This window comes from Nelumbo nucifera, chromosome 8 (genome assembly GCF_055504915.1).
Source record: "Nelumbo nucifera cultivar China Antique chromosome 8, China Antique-T2T, whole genome shotgun sequence".
NCBI lineage: Eukaryota > Viridiplantae > Streptophyta > Magnoliopsida > Proteales > Nelumbonaceae > Nelumbo > Nelumbo nucifera.
Window position 1 is genome coordinate 7,365,602 of NC_142656.1, and position 17,700 is coordinate 7,383,301.

At 37.0% G+C, this 17,700-nt stretch overlaps 2 protein-coding genes across 6 annotated transcripts; one reads left to right on the forward strand and one right to left on the reverse strand.

The window, feature by feature from the left end:
* Positions 1–554: 554 nt before the first annotated feature.
* Positions 555–6,094, forward strand: LOC104588253 (NAC domain-containing protein 75-like). 5 transcript variants are annotated; one of them, XM_010246108.3, is made up of 7 exons: positions 555–660; positions 1,781–2,030; positions 2,261–2,438; positions 2,878–3,431; positions 3,836–4,108; positions 4,357–4,449; positions 5,383–6,094. In XM_010246108.3, the coding sequence occupies exons 2-7, from the start codon at positions 1,908–1,910 to the stop codon at positions 5,467–5,469; spliced, it is 1,308 nt and encodes a 435-aa protein (XP_010244410.1). In that variant the 5' UTR covers positions 555–660; positions 1,781–1,907; the 3' UTR covers positions 5,470–6,094. The 5 variants fall into 5 exon arrangements, with proteins under 5 accessions (XP_010244410.1, XP_010244407.1, XP_088748703.1 ...); XM_010246105.3 differs by having other exon boundaries at positions 568–660; positions 1,611–2,030; XM_088892577.1 differs by having other exon boundaries at positions 572–660; positions 1,550–2,030.
* Positions 6,095–12,764: 6,670 nt separating this feature from the next.
* On the reverse strand, positions 12,765–17,321 carry LOC104588254 (phosphatidylglycerophosphate phosphatase PTPMT2). Its single transcript, XM_010246110.3, has 6 exons — positions 16,690–17,321; positions 16,149–16,271; positions 15,394–15,487; positions 14,793–14,875; positions 13,921–14,010; positions 12,765–13,342 (listed from the first exon to the last, which is right to left on the reverse strand). Exons 1-6 carry the CDS (start codon positions 16,885–16,887, stop codon positions 13,085–13,087), a joined length of 846 nt encoding a protein of 281 aa, XP_010244412.1. The 5' UTR covers positions 16,888–17,321; the 3' UTR covers positions 12,765–13,084.
* Between the last annotated feature and the right edge of the window lie 379 nt (positions 17,322–17,700).

The window sequence follows — 17,700 nt, forward strand, 5'->3', positions numbered from 1 at the left end:
ACATTCCGTCGCTAGACGGTCTCCTCAGGTAGATGGATAAAATATCTTCCATCTCTTGTAGACGATATTCTGGATTTGCCATATCATCCAGTGTAGGAAACTCGGCGTGGACGGTGGACCCCTGCGTCATTTTATTTTATTTTTTTCTGGAATAAAAAAGAGGTGGGACCCATATAGTGGTGGTCCCACGGTTCCATGTGCACCACATGGGCCCTGCGACTGCGAGTGGGAGTGGTCAGGGAATTCTACACGTACAAAAGATCATTCATGATACCATACTCTATGTATATTGCATTCCATCCCCGCCACCTTCCACATACGCACATAAAACACAGGGAAAGAATGAAAAATATGATAAATCAGAAATTTTTGCTTTTGCTTTTTTCAATTTTTGTTGCCTTTTACTGCTTTTTTTATGTATATATTTTTTTCACGCATACGGTGCTTGTGGATGAAGTTTTGTAAGTATTTTTATATTTTTAATTTTAATTAGAAGCAGTGGTGGGGTCCATCAAGTATACTGCTCATTTGCCTTGTATTTCAAGCAAACCTAGAATTTTCTCTCTCCCTCTCTCTCATCCCTCTCTCTCTCTCTCTCTCTCTCTCTGCAACTCTCATGGCAAAAGAATCATGATTTCAGCACTCCAGCCCGAACCCCATGTGAGTTCTTATGATATTTTTTTCCTATTTTTTTTAATATTTTTAAGAAAATTACACACACACACTCTCTCTTTCTCTCTCACTTACAGATAAATCTTCTTATTCTACAAATAACACGTTTTATTTTCATTATATATAGTATATATTTCTTTTTAAAAAAAAGATGGCTAATTTTCTTGGCTTCCCCCAAGTATTAATTACAAAGATGGGCATTCTTCTAAATAATAAAAATTTCAACTTGATGAACTCTGATTATCTCTGAACCCTTTTTTATTATATATTTATTAATAATTGTCTCTTATTTTTAATATTGAAGAAAATTTTAAATAATAATACAGATAGATAGGGTTGTTCTGCTTTTGAATGTGTGCCGGAGTAACAGCTGTGAAGGTTGTTTCTTGCTTTTGCTTTTGTAGTCAAGGCTACAAAACAAAGGTGTGTGTGTGTGGGGGGGGGAGGGGGGGGGCTATATCGCTTTACAAAACAGCTGAGTTTCACACCCCCTTAATCTCTCTCTCTCTCTCTCTCTCTCTCTCTCTCTCTCTCTCTCTCTCGTTTACATGTTCTACTTAAAGATGGTATTGTCTCAGGGAGCACCTTTTCCTTTTTCTCATTGGCTTCAGTTAAAGTAGGAGGAATTCTGGTGTTTTCAATGGTTAAAGCGGGTTTATATCTCAATCCATATTTACAGTTTCTTCTTTTCCTCCGCTCTCTTATTTCCTTCTTCCGCTCCCTTCTTTCTTTTTTTCCTCTTTTCTTCTATTCATTCCAGAATACAGATAGACAGGGTTCATCTTCTTTATCGTGGGTTTTCTTAAATTTCCCGTTTTAGATAGAATCTGATCGAACAAGAATTGAAGCTCTCAATATATTTTGTTTATGTGCTCAGTGGACGTGTTTCAAAGTTTGTCAGCTTCTCACTTCCCACTTGATGTATCTCTGAATTTCAGAAAAGAAAGGATAGACTTTTGGTTTCCTGGAGTTGAACTTCTCTGATCTTCGAAACCGTTACGAAGTTTCTATCGACTCAAAAAGCATTTTTTTTTCTCTTCTTTGCACCATCAAATCTCAATTCAGATGATATTCATTTCTTGCTATTTGTGGCGAGTTCGAGCTATAGGGAGCTGGATCAGGAGAACTTGAAGAAGAGCAGAGTCTTGCATAAGGATGAGAATTTCGTAACAACTTTTTATCTCAAGTTGAGTAGAAGAAGAAGCGAAAACGTCTGTAGTGTATGTTAAAGAGCCATGAATAAGACTCACATAGGCTCTATCAGCAGCTCTGATCTTATTGACGCGAAGCTCGAAGAGCATCAAATGTGTGGATCCAAGCAGTGTCCTGGGTGCGGACAAAAGCTCGAACGAAAACCGGTACGGAGAATTCAATGATAATATTCTTGGCTTGAAGTGAAAGATTTCTCAAAAGGAATCGAACAAGGATTATGCTTGGTCTTGACTGTGATTATAATTTTGTCTTAAGTTCAGTCCTCTGAATATCAAGTTATCATCGAATCATGCTACAACTAAAATGCATAGAAGAATATAAAAGAATTCTAAATTATTATTTTTTTCCTTATTTCTGAATTTAATGGGTTTTGCAGGACTGGTTAGGTCTTCCGGCAGGAGTAAAATTTGATCCAACAGATCAAGAACTCATCGAACACCTTGAAGCAAAAGTTGCAGGGAAGGACTCTAAATCTCACCCTCTGATAGATGAGTTCATTCCTACGATTGAAGGTGAAGATGGAATTTGCTATACCCATCCGGAAAAACTACCAGGTCAGAATTTTTACCACTTCATCTCTCTCTCTCTCTCTCTCCTGAGTTTTGCTAATGATACCATTTCTCATGGTAGATAGGAACTTTACCAGTTTTGTCAAAGTAGATAGAAAATCTCTCTCTGTCGTCTCTAAGTAGATGGGAACACTGTAGATTTTGTGAAAGTAGATAGAAAATTTCTTGCCCATCTTCTCTCTCTCTCGTGAAGCTTAAAGTAATATTGAATTGCAGGTTTTCATCAAAACCAATAAACCAATGTCAATATCCCTTTCCTCTTCTCTCCAACTCCACTGGATCTAAAACATAAAAGATGTTTGTTTTATTTCTCCATTATATTGTTACTTGTAAGTATGCATTATTAGATTTAGTTTGTTATACCTAAGATAACCTAATTTTGATTTTGGCGATCGATGCTTTCGTGCATCTTCCTTTCTTTCAGGAGTTACAAGAGATGGCTTGAGCCGGCATTTTTTCCACAGACCATCCAAGGCCTACACCACCGGAACAAGAAAGAGAAGGAAAATTCAAACTGAATGCGATCTGCAAGGTGGTGACACCCGGTGGCATAAAACCGGCAAGACCAGACCTGTAATGGTGAATGGCAAGCAGAAAGGGTGCAAGAAAATTCTAGTACTCTACACCAACTTCGGCAAGCATCGGAAACCTGAAAAAACCAACTGGGTCATGCACCAATACCACTTGGGTCAGCATGAAGAAGAGAAAGAAGGCGAGCTCGTTGTGTCCAAGATATTCTATCAGACACAACCCAGACAATGTAATTGGTCAGATCGAAGTGCAACCACCGGCGAAGGGAGCAATGAGCCTCTCCGGAGAGACAGTGGTAGTGGGAGCTGTTCTTCCAGAGACGTCAGTGCTCAGAGAGATGAACTATCCGCTGCTGGGTCTGTAATTTCAGGCTACAGTGTCATGGATATTGAACACATGAAATCTGATCATTTTAGCTTTGCCCCATTCAGGAAGAGCTTTGATGAGGTAAATCACGTTGTTTATCGATTCAACATGTTTTACCATCCTACAATTTCTGTAGATCTTCTTCCTAGTTAAAAGAGAATATTGATCAGAGGAAAATGACAAAAAAAAAAAAAATTTCATGAATATAAGGATATTAAGATGACTGTGCCTTTTGCGAATGAACACTAAGAACAGTACAGAGATTTCAGATTGCTTTACTCGCACCAATTCTTGAATATACACCATTCAACTCTATCGGGCTTATTATTATCGCATAAAACAAGTTAACTCTACATCAACTTAAAAGGCAAATCGCAAAAACATGGATTAAACTGAAAGAGATACCAAGGAAAGAAAGAGTAGAAGATTGATAACGAGAATGGAAATTTGACTGGCTATCAACTATGTTGGTTTATTTGCTACAGGTAGGAATGATAGAAGCTTCAAAGGCAAGAGAAATCACAGCAGCCCGCACGTGCGAAGAGCATGAAGAACAAGATCACCAGAGACTACAGCATGACGTGACCCATGAACATCAACAACAACATCATCAGGTCACCATGGCAGCCTTCCATGTCAGCAGGCCTTCGCATCCTATCTCTACCATCATCTCTCCACCCCCCCTCCACACCTCCATTGTTCTTGATGAAGACCCCTACAATGTATCAACAATAATCCTCCAAAATGAAAAATATCAGGTATTTAAGCAAAGACTAGCTTTTCTTTTCCAAGAATTTAACATAATAAAACTTTTGGCCAGATGAACCGGGTCAACTAGGTTTCGTGGTACTCAATTGTGTTTAGGGCAGGCGAACGCGGTAATGAATCTTTTGGTTTTATTATTAGACAAGTTGCACAAAGTAACTAATGGGTCTGATTGAATTTATCAGTGCTTTTTTCTTTTCTTTCTTTCTTTCCTTCTTTTTTAATTGAATCAATTTAACAGCAGCACCAGCATCAACATCATAAACTTGGTGGAAGGGCTGCTTCTGGGTTGGAGGAGATGTTGATTGGTTGCACTTCAACAGACATCAAAGAAGTAAGTTTCAGCTCTGAGCTTCTCTTTCTTTATCATGAGAGAGACAACGGAAGTCTTCCATTTTCGTATTTTAATTCTGATAGGCATGCTTCCTAGTGTCAACCGAGATGGATAATATCAATAAACCAGTACTTTAGATTGGATAGAGGAGAAAAATGGAACACTTTTCTTTGGAAAAAGAAATAAGAGAAGCATGTAAGAATAACAAAGAAAATGAAAAGATATAAACAGAAAACTTGCAAACTTTTCTCTTTTTTCTTCGTTATGTGGGTTGCAGAGTACATTATTCATTAACAAAAGTGCCAGGTTAAAAGGAAGGAAATGCCTGAATTTTCTTTAGATCGAGGAAAACATGAAAACAGGAACTGTTTATCCTATTGCTAGCTTCTTCTTTTCTAATATATAGATAAACAAATAAATACGAGTTTCAACCAAGAATGCAGAAGGCAAAACAGACACCCGTTAGTTTTGGAAGAAGATAAAAACAGATTCTTTATTTTTGTTTTGAACAACAAAAAAGTTAGGAGACACTGTATCTTTTTCTTTTCCCCCCCTTGCAGGCTGTTCCTTTTTAGACTTCGCTACTAATCAAAACAGGAAAATAATTGGGTTTAAAAATATAAATATAAGCAAGATAAGAGGTAGAGAAGCTTTTCTCAAGTTATTTAGTAATTATAATTGACAATTAGGAAAAGAATAAAATGAAATAATGAGAAATATTTCATATATGTGGTTGTGTACATGTAAATATTAGTAAGAACAAAATATCAAAACCAAAGCCAAATTGGTTGTGAAGAGAAAGAAGAGATGAAAAGGAGAAAAGAAGAGGAACAACTTTTTATATGTAGTTATGCAGAAATATATATATATATATATATATATATTAAACCCTAACCCTACCCATCTCATTCTTCCAATACATTGTGGTTGCAGGAGTCATCCATCACAAGCCCACAAGAGGCAGAATGGTTAAAGTACTCCTTCTGGCCAGACCCTGACAACCCGGATCATCATGGGTAACAGCAAAAATAGAGGAAATTAGAAAAAAAAAAATCCTGACAGACAACATGATGCTCGACATCATCACCGGTACTTAAAACCCTGCAGCTCTTTCGAAGAAGAAGAAGAAGCAGCCAAGAACCCTTATGGGGTCTTGTTCATTTCCTTTCTTTTCTAGGGTTTCGGACAAAGGGCTCGTAACTGAGCCAAGCAAACTGTACAACAATCAATGTTACAAAAGGAAATAAATAAAAGAACAAGCAAGCGGGAAAGAAAGAAAGGAAGGCTGCTCTAGCTGACAATAGAAGGAGAACCAAAGACCCAAAGCAATTAAATCATGCATGAAAATCATCACCATCATGATTACAGGATCGTCTTTATCACTATTCTTATTATTCTGTTTTTTGGGTGGTTTTAGTTACTCTCTCATTTCCATTTTGTTTTAATACGTAAAACGAAAGGATTTGTGTAAAAGACACAGGCTATTTGCTGCGGTTGTCACTTGTCAATGCTTACCAGTAGAGTATAGAAGGTGAAGTTAGAAAGGTTATTTTTTTTTCTTGTTTACCTACCAAAACAGATGTGAATTGGATCCACTAAAGTTTCCTCTTTTGGAAAAATGAGACCAGTTGCATAGTTTATTTCATTGCTGAGTCGCTTTCTCCTCATCTTTTCACATTCATAGAGAAAATATGGCGCACTATTTGGTACTGATATGTTTGATATAATGTTGAATGGATCTTTGCCTGGGAAGTGGTGCTAAACTACAAAATCTTAAACAACTTTGAGTTATAGATTAATTGTTGTGTACTTTGAGAGAGAGAGAGAGAGAGAGAGCATTTTGGTAGAAAAAAATTAAGAGAATGATCAAATAGCATGTATTGAAAGCACCAAATTAACACTTTTTCTTTATATTATTTTTTGTTGGGTAGGCACTTTTTCTTTTAACTTATTGGTTGGTAAGACACCAAAATCTTCCACTTGGATGAATATACAGGTATGTAGTTGTGCTATTGAAATATATTTGGTTCGTGGGAATAAGGGGTTTGAAGTTGGCCCATTCCGATTCCAATCATTTGGTTGGTGGGGTGGAATTAGAATCCCATTCCCAATCCTGGTGGAATGGCATTAACTATCCCATTTGAGGGAATGGCCATTCCCTCCCCCTCCCTTGGGAATGAATGAGAATAGGAATCCATTCCTGCTAATTCCAATTCCGATTCCGATTGCCAGACCTAAAAGTAGAGCCCAGTTTTCTGAAACCTGAAAATAAATGTATGAGTGTTGATCAAGTGAGAACACTCTCATGTGATATACCATGTTATAATTTGTTATTCGTTGTCTCAAAAAAAAAAAGGTTAATTTACAATTATTTATATGGTTTTTAAGTTATTGAGCTAATAAATGTAGGCAGGGGCTCATGAGGCACTCAATGAAAGCATTCCCATCAAATAACCAGCTAGATGATGTCAAATGAGAAAACTTTCATTTGATACCCCTACTACATATGTATAGTTCTCCGGAGCAGCTCTCAAACGGGAAGCATACCTATCAAATCATCAATCTTAACGTGCATGTTAGTGCTATATGTCACAAATTTAATTTGTGGCTTTATTTCCTAGCCCCGAATTAATGCGAGCGATCTATTATTATTGTATAATAGTTTTCTAATAGCACATACAGCTAACTACTATCATTAGGATCATGGAACAAAACAAGAGATAATAAGTTGGTGTAATCGATGTAGTATTATATTTTTCTCATAATAAGCAATTACATGTAAGCACTTGGTTTCATCTCTAGTGGAAGCTGATGAGCTTCTATATATGTATGTATGTACATGATGAAATGATTCAAATAGTTAGTGGGCGAGCAATTGATGAAGGGAATGTCTCGACAGAGCGTTAATGGGTGTCTCTGGTTTGATCAGACCGGAGGAAGTGCACCGAGATATGGTGGAGTACCATAATTGGGCTCTCGATCGAGCTGTCAACCAGCTGAGACGAGACGTGGCACGAATGTGGCTGGAGCAGGGTCAGGCTTTGGATAGCTCCTTCAATTCACAGATTAATTATCATAGATCGGCCATCTGTGAAGGAATTGGAGCTTTGATGATGGAGAAAAACTGCACTGCTAAGTGAGGGCGCTGGGTGTAATAATTATTCAGAACAAACCCTCTAGAGCAAACGTTGCATTAACGTAATTTGGGGTGGCTCTCGCTCTCATCTCTTCTGCTACGACAAGAGGAAACCCTGAAGCCTTACCTCTCCTAATCTATCAAGAGAAAACCCCGAATCAAGGATTGGATGCCCCACTTGTGTATATTTTTCTTTCGTTCTGGTCCATTTCCTTGCGTGCTTTTCATCCGTCACTTAGTGAGTACTGTAGTTGTTTCTCTGTTGCTGTTTGAGATTGATGAAAGCCAGTCATGCATATTGCTCTAATGTTGACGAATGCTACGAGAATTTTATCTTGCTGTGGTATTTGTATTTAATTTGTTGTTGATCGATGTTGGACATGGGGGATTGGGCATCTCCATTGTCGCTATATAGCTTTCGTAACAGAATTAACATTTTAAGCATTTTATATTGTCTTCTATTACGTACAGAGAAGCTCTTTGATGCTTTATTCCATTCCATATGCTAGCTTTTTGCTTTCCCTCGTTTCAGTTGTAGTGGTAATAGTAGAGATTGGAGAATCGAAAAGAGGTTAACCTAGCTAAACGACACAGGAATCTTCCACGTGGTGGCTGCTCAGAGGGGTGTAATTAATGCTGTCCAATGCGCCTTCTATTCATAAACAAAACAATCTTTAGTTTTTAGGGCATTCTTGAATTTAAAATTTAAAACTTCAAATACTATAATCCCTTGGAAAGATGTCTAGTCTAGTACATTGTGATTCTATTTTCTCAATATGACCAATCACAGGTCGAGAGAGAGAGAGAGAACGTGCATGACAACTTTTCTTTTTAAGGGACGTGCATGAAAGAAAGGTAAATCAACATGGGAGAGGCATCTTCACAGTAGTTTCCAGAGCCAAAGGGAATAAAGAGTACACACACGGAAAGAGAGGACAACCCCATCCTTTTTATCCCAAGGATATAATTCGAAATGACTAATAACATCTTCAGCGTCGCTGAGACTGAGAGCGCTGACTTGTTTAGGCAACTCATCAAATATCGATCATCCATCACTTATAAATTATATAGCTCAACTTCACATTAATCCACAGGATTAATGTAACTTGTAAGCTCTAGAGAAACGGATTACTCAGTCGATGACGCTACCACAGAGATTTGAGCAGGTGATCAGTCTTTTTTTTTCAACTACTTCGATCTATCGGCTTTAATTTAGATCATCAACTCTGCATACCCATCTTTGACCTGAATTAATTACTATGACAGAGAGGAGAGTTGAGTCTTTTTACATTGTCTAGGGGAATCCTAATGCAGATATGTTTGATGCTTTGGACTAGGTATTAGCTCAAATAAGTATAAACAAATCAAAAGGAGGAAAGAAAGAAAATCTTAATTACATGGGAATGTGGGGATGGAATAGAACGTTAGAACGTTAGAGAGAGAGAGAGAGAGAAATGTCTCTTTCCAATTTCCAACTTCCAAATATACATGTAATAGGAAAAAGAGTGACATGTCTTGTTCAACCTAAAAAGTTGATATTCATTTCTTTCTGCTTTTATGGAAGATTTCGAATGCTTTTGAAGTGGGATTGTTAGCAGAGTTGGGGTTTCCTCATGGACAGATTTGGTCCCACAAAGAAGTTGCAGGACGATATTGTGTAGTGGGAGGGAGAATATCACAACATGGCCACCTTTTCTTGGATTCTATAACAAAGTGCTGCTTTTCAGATTGCATCAAACCTCCCATCGTCTTTCTCTTCTTTTTCCCCAATCTATCTATCTTTGGGGTTTGGCCTATACGCTCGATACCAGTCGTCTGAGCTTAAATTCAAGATATTACATTCTGGAAACTAATTTCAGCTATATATGTTTGCACATGCTTCAACTCTAGTCTTCCTGTATAGACAGACTATGGGTTACAACTTACAAGGAATTTATTTAATTATATGATCCAGCTTTTGGGCACTGCAGTTGATTGTTTTGTTCGAACTGGTTAATTTAATTTGCTATTCCACTTCCAGGTTTCAGTCAAGATTTGCACTTTTGTATCGGCTACAACAAGTAATACTAACAATTCCATCTGAAATTTGGAAACAACTCCAAGTTCCTAACCATAAACCACGCTACTATTTAATTTTCATGTGTACAGCTTGGCCAAACCTGCTGCTATATTCTAGTATTGCTGTGATTCTCAATTCCTGAATAAGTCTTGACAATATAATAAATCTAATTAATTATCACCTGGAAAAATATGTAATATTGGTTTGTGAGATTAAAAATCGGAAGTATTTGACAAACGTGACCATTATATTTATTTAAAAAACTGAGTGGGGGTGGGGGGACTTGTGCCCAAATCACTGACCAGGGTTATCGAAAAGTCGTTCAGTTATTTGATGAGAAAGTGGAATGGTGGGTCCTGATGCTTCCAATGTGGAACATATGGCGAGTTGTGGGGCCTCGATTGACACATGTTTAAGAGTCATCTGGTCACCAATGACTGTCAGTTTAGGGTATTTTATATATGGAATCATGAAGCAGCACGCGGATAAACATTATCATTCGATATATATATATATATATATATATATTTTTTTTTTTCTTTTCTTTTTTAATAAAAAAAAAAACTATTGACATGGTTACTGGTTAGGTTTACTAGCTAAATCGTTTGGTTGGACAAGAGATCTAAAGGGTCTTGGATCCTCTCACGTGGCAACATAGTTGATGCCAATAAAAGGGTCCCACTTGTTCATCTCTCTCTCTCTCTCATCTCTACCCTCTGTCGTTCACTGGGCCCCAAAAAGCTTCATGGCTTGTCCAAAGTGACTCCAAAAAGTCTAACCTATTACCTTTATTCCCAGCAATTGTTGAATTGATGCATAACTGAAGTTGTAAATTTTAATGGCTTCCTCCCCGTGGAGAAGCTCAAACATTGCATAAAGCATGTGTAGTGCGGATGTGGATTGAGGGAATTCTGGTTTGCATATTATCATATTAATGGTGATCAGATTTCCTACTCATTTTCTCTACCCGCACCCTACCTTCGATGATGGGAACACAGAAAATGGTGCTGGGGATGTCTGAATTGTATTATTTTTTGTTTAAAAGCCATACTGCCATGTAGATTGTTTTCTAGAAAAATAATATTAATTTTGTTTGATATCAGTATTGTACAACCGTTTTCAATATTGATCATATTATACAATATCTAAGATGATATTATATTATTGTGCCCTTGGTTGTAATGGGCTGTTTTCTGAAAAAAAAAACATTGAATTTGCCATTTTTTCAGTCACACTTTTCTGATTTTCAAGGTGTGATCTGAAGCAATGTTTTTTCTTTTTCTTTTTTTTTTCCTAAAAAACAATACCAAATAAGAGGCTGTTTTTTTGAAGCACCACTTTTTTCTAATATGACACCTATATAATAACGTTTTCTAAAAATCACATCAATGCCAAACACCACCCATAATACAAGAAGGTGATGTATGGTTGCGATTCACTGTAGGTAGAGAATGGTGGACAGAAAATCCGATTTGCATCTAGTGGACGAAAACACACAACGGGGAATAATATCAACTTATACAAATGAAAGACATTTCTCAATTTTTTTTTTCTGTGAGATCGGTCTTAAACCTGTTAATCTCTTGAAATTGGTGAAAATCTGAAACTCCCTTTATTTGGGGTAGTGGCCAACTGATATGATAAGAATGGGCATATCATGTCAAAAATTGGAACCTTGAGCTAATTTTCTTCCTTAAAGCATAATTTTCAGATAAAAGTTATAGTATATAAGAGATCCATGACTCATGATAAAAATAAAGAACATAAACTGAATCACTGTAGCATTAATTATCAATGTGGTTAGCTGCTGAACTTATAAAGTACAGATAGAAATTGAACAAAAGAAAAAGAAAAAGCATGTCCAACCATTTATTCGTAATTCAAAAATTATAATGCCTGAAGAAGAAAGTAATTGAAAAGTTAATAGTCTATTAGTTGAATGGTGAAAATATCTCCCACATGATTTTTGCTGAGCTTTTTCTCTTGGGTCTTGGTCTTAGATTAGACAACTCTGCGTCACTGCCAGTGTAAGGTTATTTTACACCGCGTGCAGTCCCTACTCCCAAGCTAGGTTGAATGAAAGTGGAGGGTAATGTGAGGTCAGCTTCTGGTATTAAAACTTTTGGCAAACTCCTGTGGGGGTTCTGATTTGTGGCTGATACCATATAATTGGGTAATTGCTTAGAGAGGAGCACATTTAAATATCAAACATTTTCAGAGGCATGATTTGGGAGAAATTACCTCTCCCGACTCCCTTTTCTTGTGACCTGACCTCTAATGAAACACAAACATGTCAACAATTCAAATGAATGTAAATTGATGTTTGATCGAATCTGCAAATGCAATCATGCATGCTCACAGGGGAATTGCTCTTGATTTATGAGGGGATGGCAACTTATATTATAATATGTATCTCTTACAAGATAATCAATGTAATATTGTACTTAAACTTTCTCTGCTTTTTAGAATAAGTAAGCTGAAACATCCCCATCAAAGAATCTCCGCCAAAGGAATGTTGATCAATAATTTTGTTTTTCAAAACCGAAAAGCAACTGATACCATCACCAAAATCATATGACTTTTGCTGAATGATGAAATATGTTTGTATGAAAAGCAAAACCATAGGCATTGGCAAACACCCCCTGAATGGTAAAAAGATGTTTCAATGAATTCTTCTTTTTTTTTCTTTTTCTTTGGTAGAATGTTTCCACATAAAATTTAAAACTTAATTTTTTCTTTTAACTTTTGTGAAATTTAAGTTTTAAAAATACCTGTTACGTACCTGACATTAGTACACCTTGCTATTTGTAGCCAATTCAACAAAGAAATCTTATACACCAATGCGACCAAGAAAGAGATTTTGCTACAAGGATCACCCCACTGTGCTTTATGGCATATTTGGTCCTTGATGCCTATTTCGGAAATACTCACTTTTATACCATAAATTGCCTTTATTTTAGTCTTTCTTTGTTGCACTAGAACTTCTTTGACGTGGGAGATAATCAACTAGAGTGAAACTTGGGTTATGTACCATTTAAGAGAAACTTCCTCAGAGTGACTCCTCTGCTCTCAGATCTCAATCACGGAGGAATTATCAGCAATCATGTCTACAACAATTAATGTAAATCCAAAGGTTCTCTTAAAGATTCTTTTCCTAAAAAGTAATAAGTATGTACAAGAAGAAATTTACTTGCAATTGACCCTAAGATGAATATACAACAAGTGGCGCTTGTTCTCTGTACAAATGAACCTGCACATAGCACAGTATTATAAACAACATTGAGGGTGTCTGGCTGTCTCTCTGTCCTCGTGGACTTGGAGTACAGATCCCAGCCAAATCCATGCTTGGGGAATAAATATATCACCCTCAAATTATTTTTCAGAATGCTTTTATGTACAAAGCCATATTACTCTCGGACTCCGATTTCTTGTGGCCCTAACTAACAAGCACGTATCTGTGGCAGCCGCCCGGCCACTGACGAGGTGCCACCAGAAACTTTGAATGATGCAAAAAGACAAGACAACTTTGCTATCATGGGCCTGGCTCTAATTGTTCTGCGGGCGCTGTTCAGCTCCTTCAGAGCATCATTGTGGCTGCCATGATAACCTTCAAGATCCGCCTTTGTTATGATAACTTCATCCCCTGAGGGAGAGTATGCAGAAACATCTGGATGGTGCTTTTGATAGTCCTGGACTGCCTGCATTTAGCACAGATAAAGAAGCTAGGGCCATGAGCTGACTAATGCTGTTAGCAAACAGCTTTAAACAGAAGAAAGGCTAAAGCAGTAAGCAAAGACAATTTAGTATCTGATTGCCAACCATTCTTTTTTCTAAAGAATAGAAGACAAAATCTGGTCCTACAAAGATAGGCAAGTGAAGGTACAACATTTTACTGGATAAAACTTTGACCATTATGAGGGTCTGACCATCTGAGTGGAAAACCCAATCTATTCTCCCTGGAAGCAGGTTTATTCCAATCCCCCTTCAATAGGCAAAATCAAGTTTATACCAGCAGGCAACAACATGTCAAGGTAATATTACTCTAAGCAACCTGAAGAATTTACAGTCAGTCAGCATCACAAGATTTGTTAGGTAAGGGAAGAAAACACTTTTTGCATAATTAACAATAACAGAAGCAAGGTTATAAATCTTGCTTGGCATTATCGTTTTGATCTCAATATGTGACAGAATGGCATAGGAGAAGGAGAACTTAATCATTGAGAACAGATTTTAGCAAAGCATAATTAATATATAATAAAGAGCCTTTCTTGCATACCTTCCATTGCGAACGAGCTAATAGTACTCGAGGTCTTCTAGATCGTACATATTCCAGAGCTGCAGCAGGTGTCATGTGCTTATATTCCACCTAAACAATGATACAAATCACAAGATTAATTGAATGCCAATGAAGAAAGCATAACAACACCATTTTCAGGTTTTTTTTTTCGCACCTATGCCCTTATGTTTTGGTGATTTTGTATTTGCCTTTGCTTTTTTACTTTTTAAGCGCATTTATGCGACCATGTTGTCAGCTTATACATGCCATGTTATACCCTTTATTGTGATTTTTTTTTATATTGCAAACGATTAAAATAACCTAATCAAGTTATATTGCTGTAATTTTATATGAAGTAACTAAAGATATTTTGGCACTTCTGAAATCTTAAAGGAATGATGGTAGGCCAAGTGGTTGACTTTCTTCTTCGATGATATAAAAAAATCCATAATACAGGGGACATGAACATAAAAATACAGGATAAGAAATAATCAACCTCCATCAAGTAATATCATTACATTTAAAGATATTTTGGCCATTTGAAATCTTGAAGCAATGATAATAGATCTACCTTTCTGTTTCAGGGCAGAGATGAAAACAACTACATAACGTAAGGGGGTATGTATATTAACCAAAAACTAGTTTTGGATGGACAATATGAAAACTGAAGTCATAGAGAAATAGAAATTAACCAGAAACAATAGGGGCACAGTTATCCTATATTCAATAGCTCATTTTGGAAGACCAGAATGTACTCTGAAGAGGTCAGGGGATCCTGAGCAGTGTATCATCTAACCAAACATCCAAGGATAATATGTAAAAAAGTTCCCACAATTTATTGAAGTTTCAAATGCAATATTAGAAAATGTTACCAAATAGCAGAGGACAATGGTTGTGCTCCTGCCACGCCCAGCTTTACAATGGACATAAGTGGTTCGCCCACATGATGCATTCTCTAGAAAACATAAAATAGAGACCTCTTGTTCAGTACCAGTATCTTAAAAATCAGCATTAAGCCAACACCATTATCCAACCCCTATATTGATTATTTGGGTCAAAGTCCTCAATCATCTTTTAGTCCTTGAATTGAAATCAAAGCCATGTCACATACGAAAACCAACCCAAGAAAGCTCATCAACCTTTACCACGCTCCTGTTGGTAGGGGCATATGAAGAGATAGATGAAGAGAGAAGAAGAAAGAAAGGAAAAGGAAAAAACAACACCCAAACAACGTGCCCTGTTTCTGGTGAATCCAACACCTTATTTTATTTTATTTTATTTTATTATTATTTTTTTGGGGCGGGGGGGAGTAAGTTGATGGTATCACTGCTGGTTTCCATTACCCAGATAAAAATGAAATCTAGGTCTAGAGCAAGAATTTTACTTATACTGATGCAGCATTATTTACAGAGGAAAAAACATAAATTGGCAGAAAAGGAAACACCAAACATTGTGTCAGAGAAAGTCACTCACTATGAATGAAATCTACAGCTCGGCTTATATCAGCAAATGAAGGAGCAAAGAGGTAGTCTCTTGTGGGGATGACAAGGTGATCGATTCCATGAGCCTGAAAACCATAAAAGAGAAAAGGTGAACCCACAAAACAGGACCTGAAGAGTGCATACTTTTGTACCCTGTCAAGGAAAGCAATACTTTATTTTATAATTATTATTTTGCCTCTTATTTGGGGTTGCTTTGGACTTTGGTTATTGGTAGGACCGTAGGACTGATCCAATGTTCTTCCCAATCTCCCAGATATTAGATGTGCCAAAGATGTTGTGCATTAGGGAACTCTCATGTGAAATGCTGGATTAATACTGGCATTTTCATTTCATTTATTGTAAAAGATCAATCAGAATGAAATGAATCCTTAGGATGGGAATGAATGTTGAACTTTTTTTTTAATATTTATACAAAATACTTTTGGGTGTTCTTATAAGCCAATTTATGTTTCACCTAAGGCACATAGAACAAATAATTACAACAGAAGGAAAGGGGAAAGAAAACATAAATTGAATTTCCAATAAATGCAAGCTAGCTTCCACAAATTATTCAATAAGTTGCTTAATGCATAATTGCATATGCCTTTTATTTCTACCATAAACAATTCAGATAAGTTAATTGTGTCTACCCAAAAAGAGGGGGGAAAATGTATGTGACGACATCCCACAATAATTCAACATTTAAAAGAGAGTAACAAGTGAACATAACGTATAGAAATTACTGACATGGTACAGGGACGTTGAAACCAAAGTCTCATACGGTTCATTGAGGGTAATAACACCTCCAACACCAAGCTGCTTTAGCCGAGGAACGTCTTTGGGAAATGGAACAGCACCCAGCAAAAGAAACTGAAAATAAAGATACAAACAAGCCAATTAAACATGTTCATTTGGAAATAACAGTGATTCATAATTACAAGAGAGCACAAGAAAAAATGCAAATCAAATGAAACTTTCATTGTTTTTTTTCCTGGACAAGTGACAGAAGAATCTTAACAAATACCCAACATCATAATGAATGAAGAATTGGACAGTCACATATGAAAGATCATGCTTTTCCTTTCCTTATATGCAACTCAGCCCATATAAGGATATGAAACCTTAATTGAATAGACAACTTCAACCCGTGCGCCACTTCCTTCTGTATATCTTTTAATGAAAGTGGAAAAAGGATTATGATGGATTTGCACTGCAATAGGAGCGCCCATTCAACCAAAAACAGTGCTGGAATATACAGAGACATAGAATTAAGAAAGAAAGAGAGTACCTGATCAACCTCGTCCCACCATCGGAATTCTGCTTGAATCTTGTTCCGGAAAACGTTATACAGAAGAGTCGGGTAGAAGAGAATTCGAGCCCCAGCTCCGACCAACGCTCTCTTTGCGTCTACTCGAACTATCTGTTTTGGGGAAACACTGTCCTTGTTATCAGACTCGACGTCGTCGTCTAATTGCTTGATTTTCATATTTACAATGTCTTCCAAAAACCCAAACTGATGCAAAACCCTAACCTTGATATCAATCAACAGTACCCCCTAAAAACCAAATTCAATTCAATACGTCTAAAGGGCGACCGAATTCAAGCAAACGCCATCCAACCCAACCGAATCCAAACCTCCGAATTATGAACAAATTTGAAAAGATTTGAACCAAATGAAAAACCTAGAAGATTTCACTCCGCACTCCGCTATATCATCGCCTGAACCAAATTAAACGAAAAGTACCTCGATCAAAAGAATTATAAAATCACTTCGTGTTCTTGGACGATAGAATTCTTCGACTTTGCGAGTCGCGATGCTAATCTCAAAACAACACACGTCTTTTTATCAATTCCTTCTTCTGATCTCAAGCTCTGCCAAAACTGGAGCTCTCGGGAATTGGAAGTGAAAAGGCCCACGTTCTTATAAAAACACGAAGGATGCAAGAAAAATCAGAAGTCAAAACACGCAGTCAATTAATTTAAGAGTTTTGCACTACGACCCCTTAATTTTGGTAAATTGTCAATACCGTGGGGGTGGCGCAGCTGGCGCTTAGTGGGTCTTCTCGTTCTCGTTTTCTTCTCAAAAAAGGGCCCATGTTTAGGCCCATACACAATGAATTGATGGGTATTAAGCCCATGAAACCAGGAACGAAATGTGTTCAATACCATATCCAAGATGTGGACCGTATGATGAACGGCATGGGGGGATGGGGGGGTGAACAGACAGATTGAATCATATGGCTATAATTGTTGTTTTCATCTGATTTTCTTTTCATTGGTTAAGATGGAGTGAAGAATT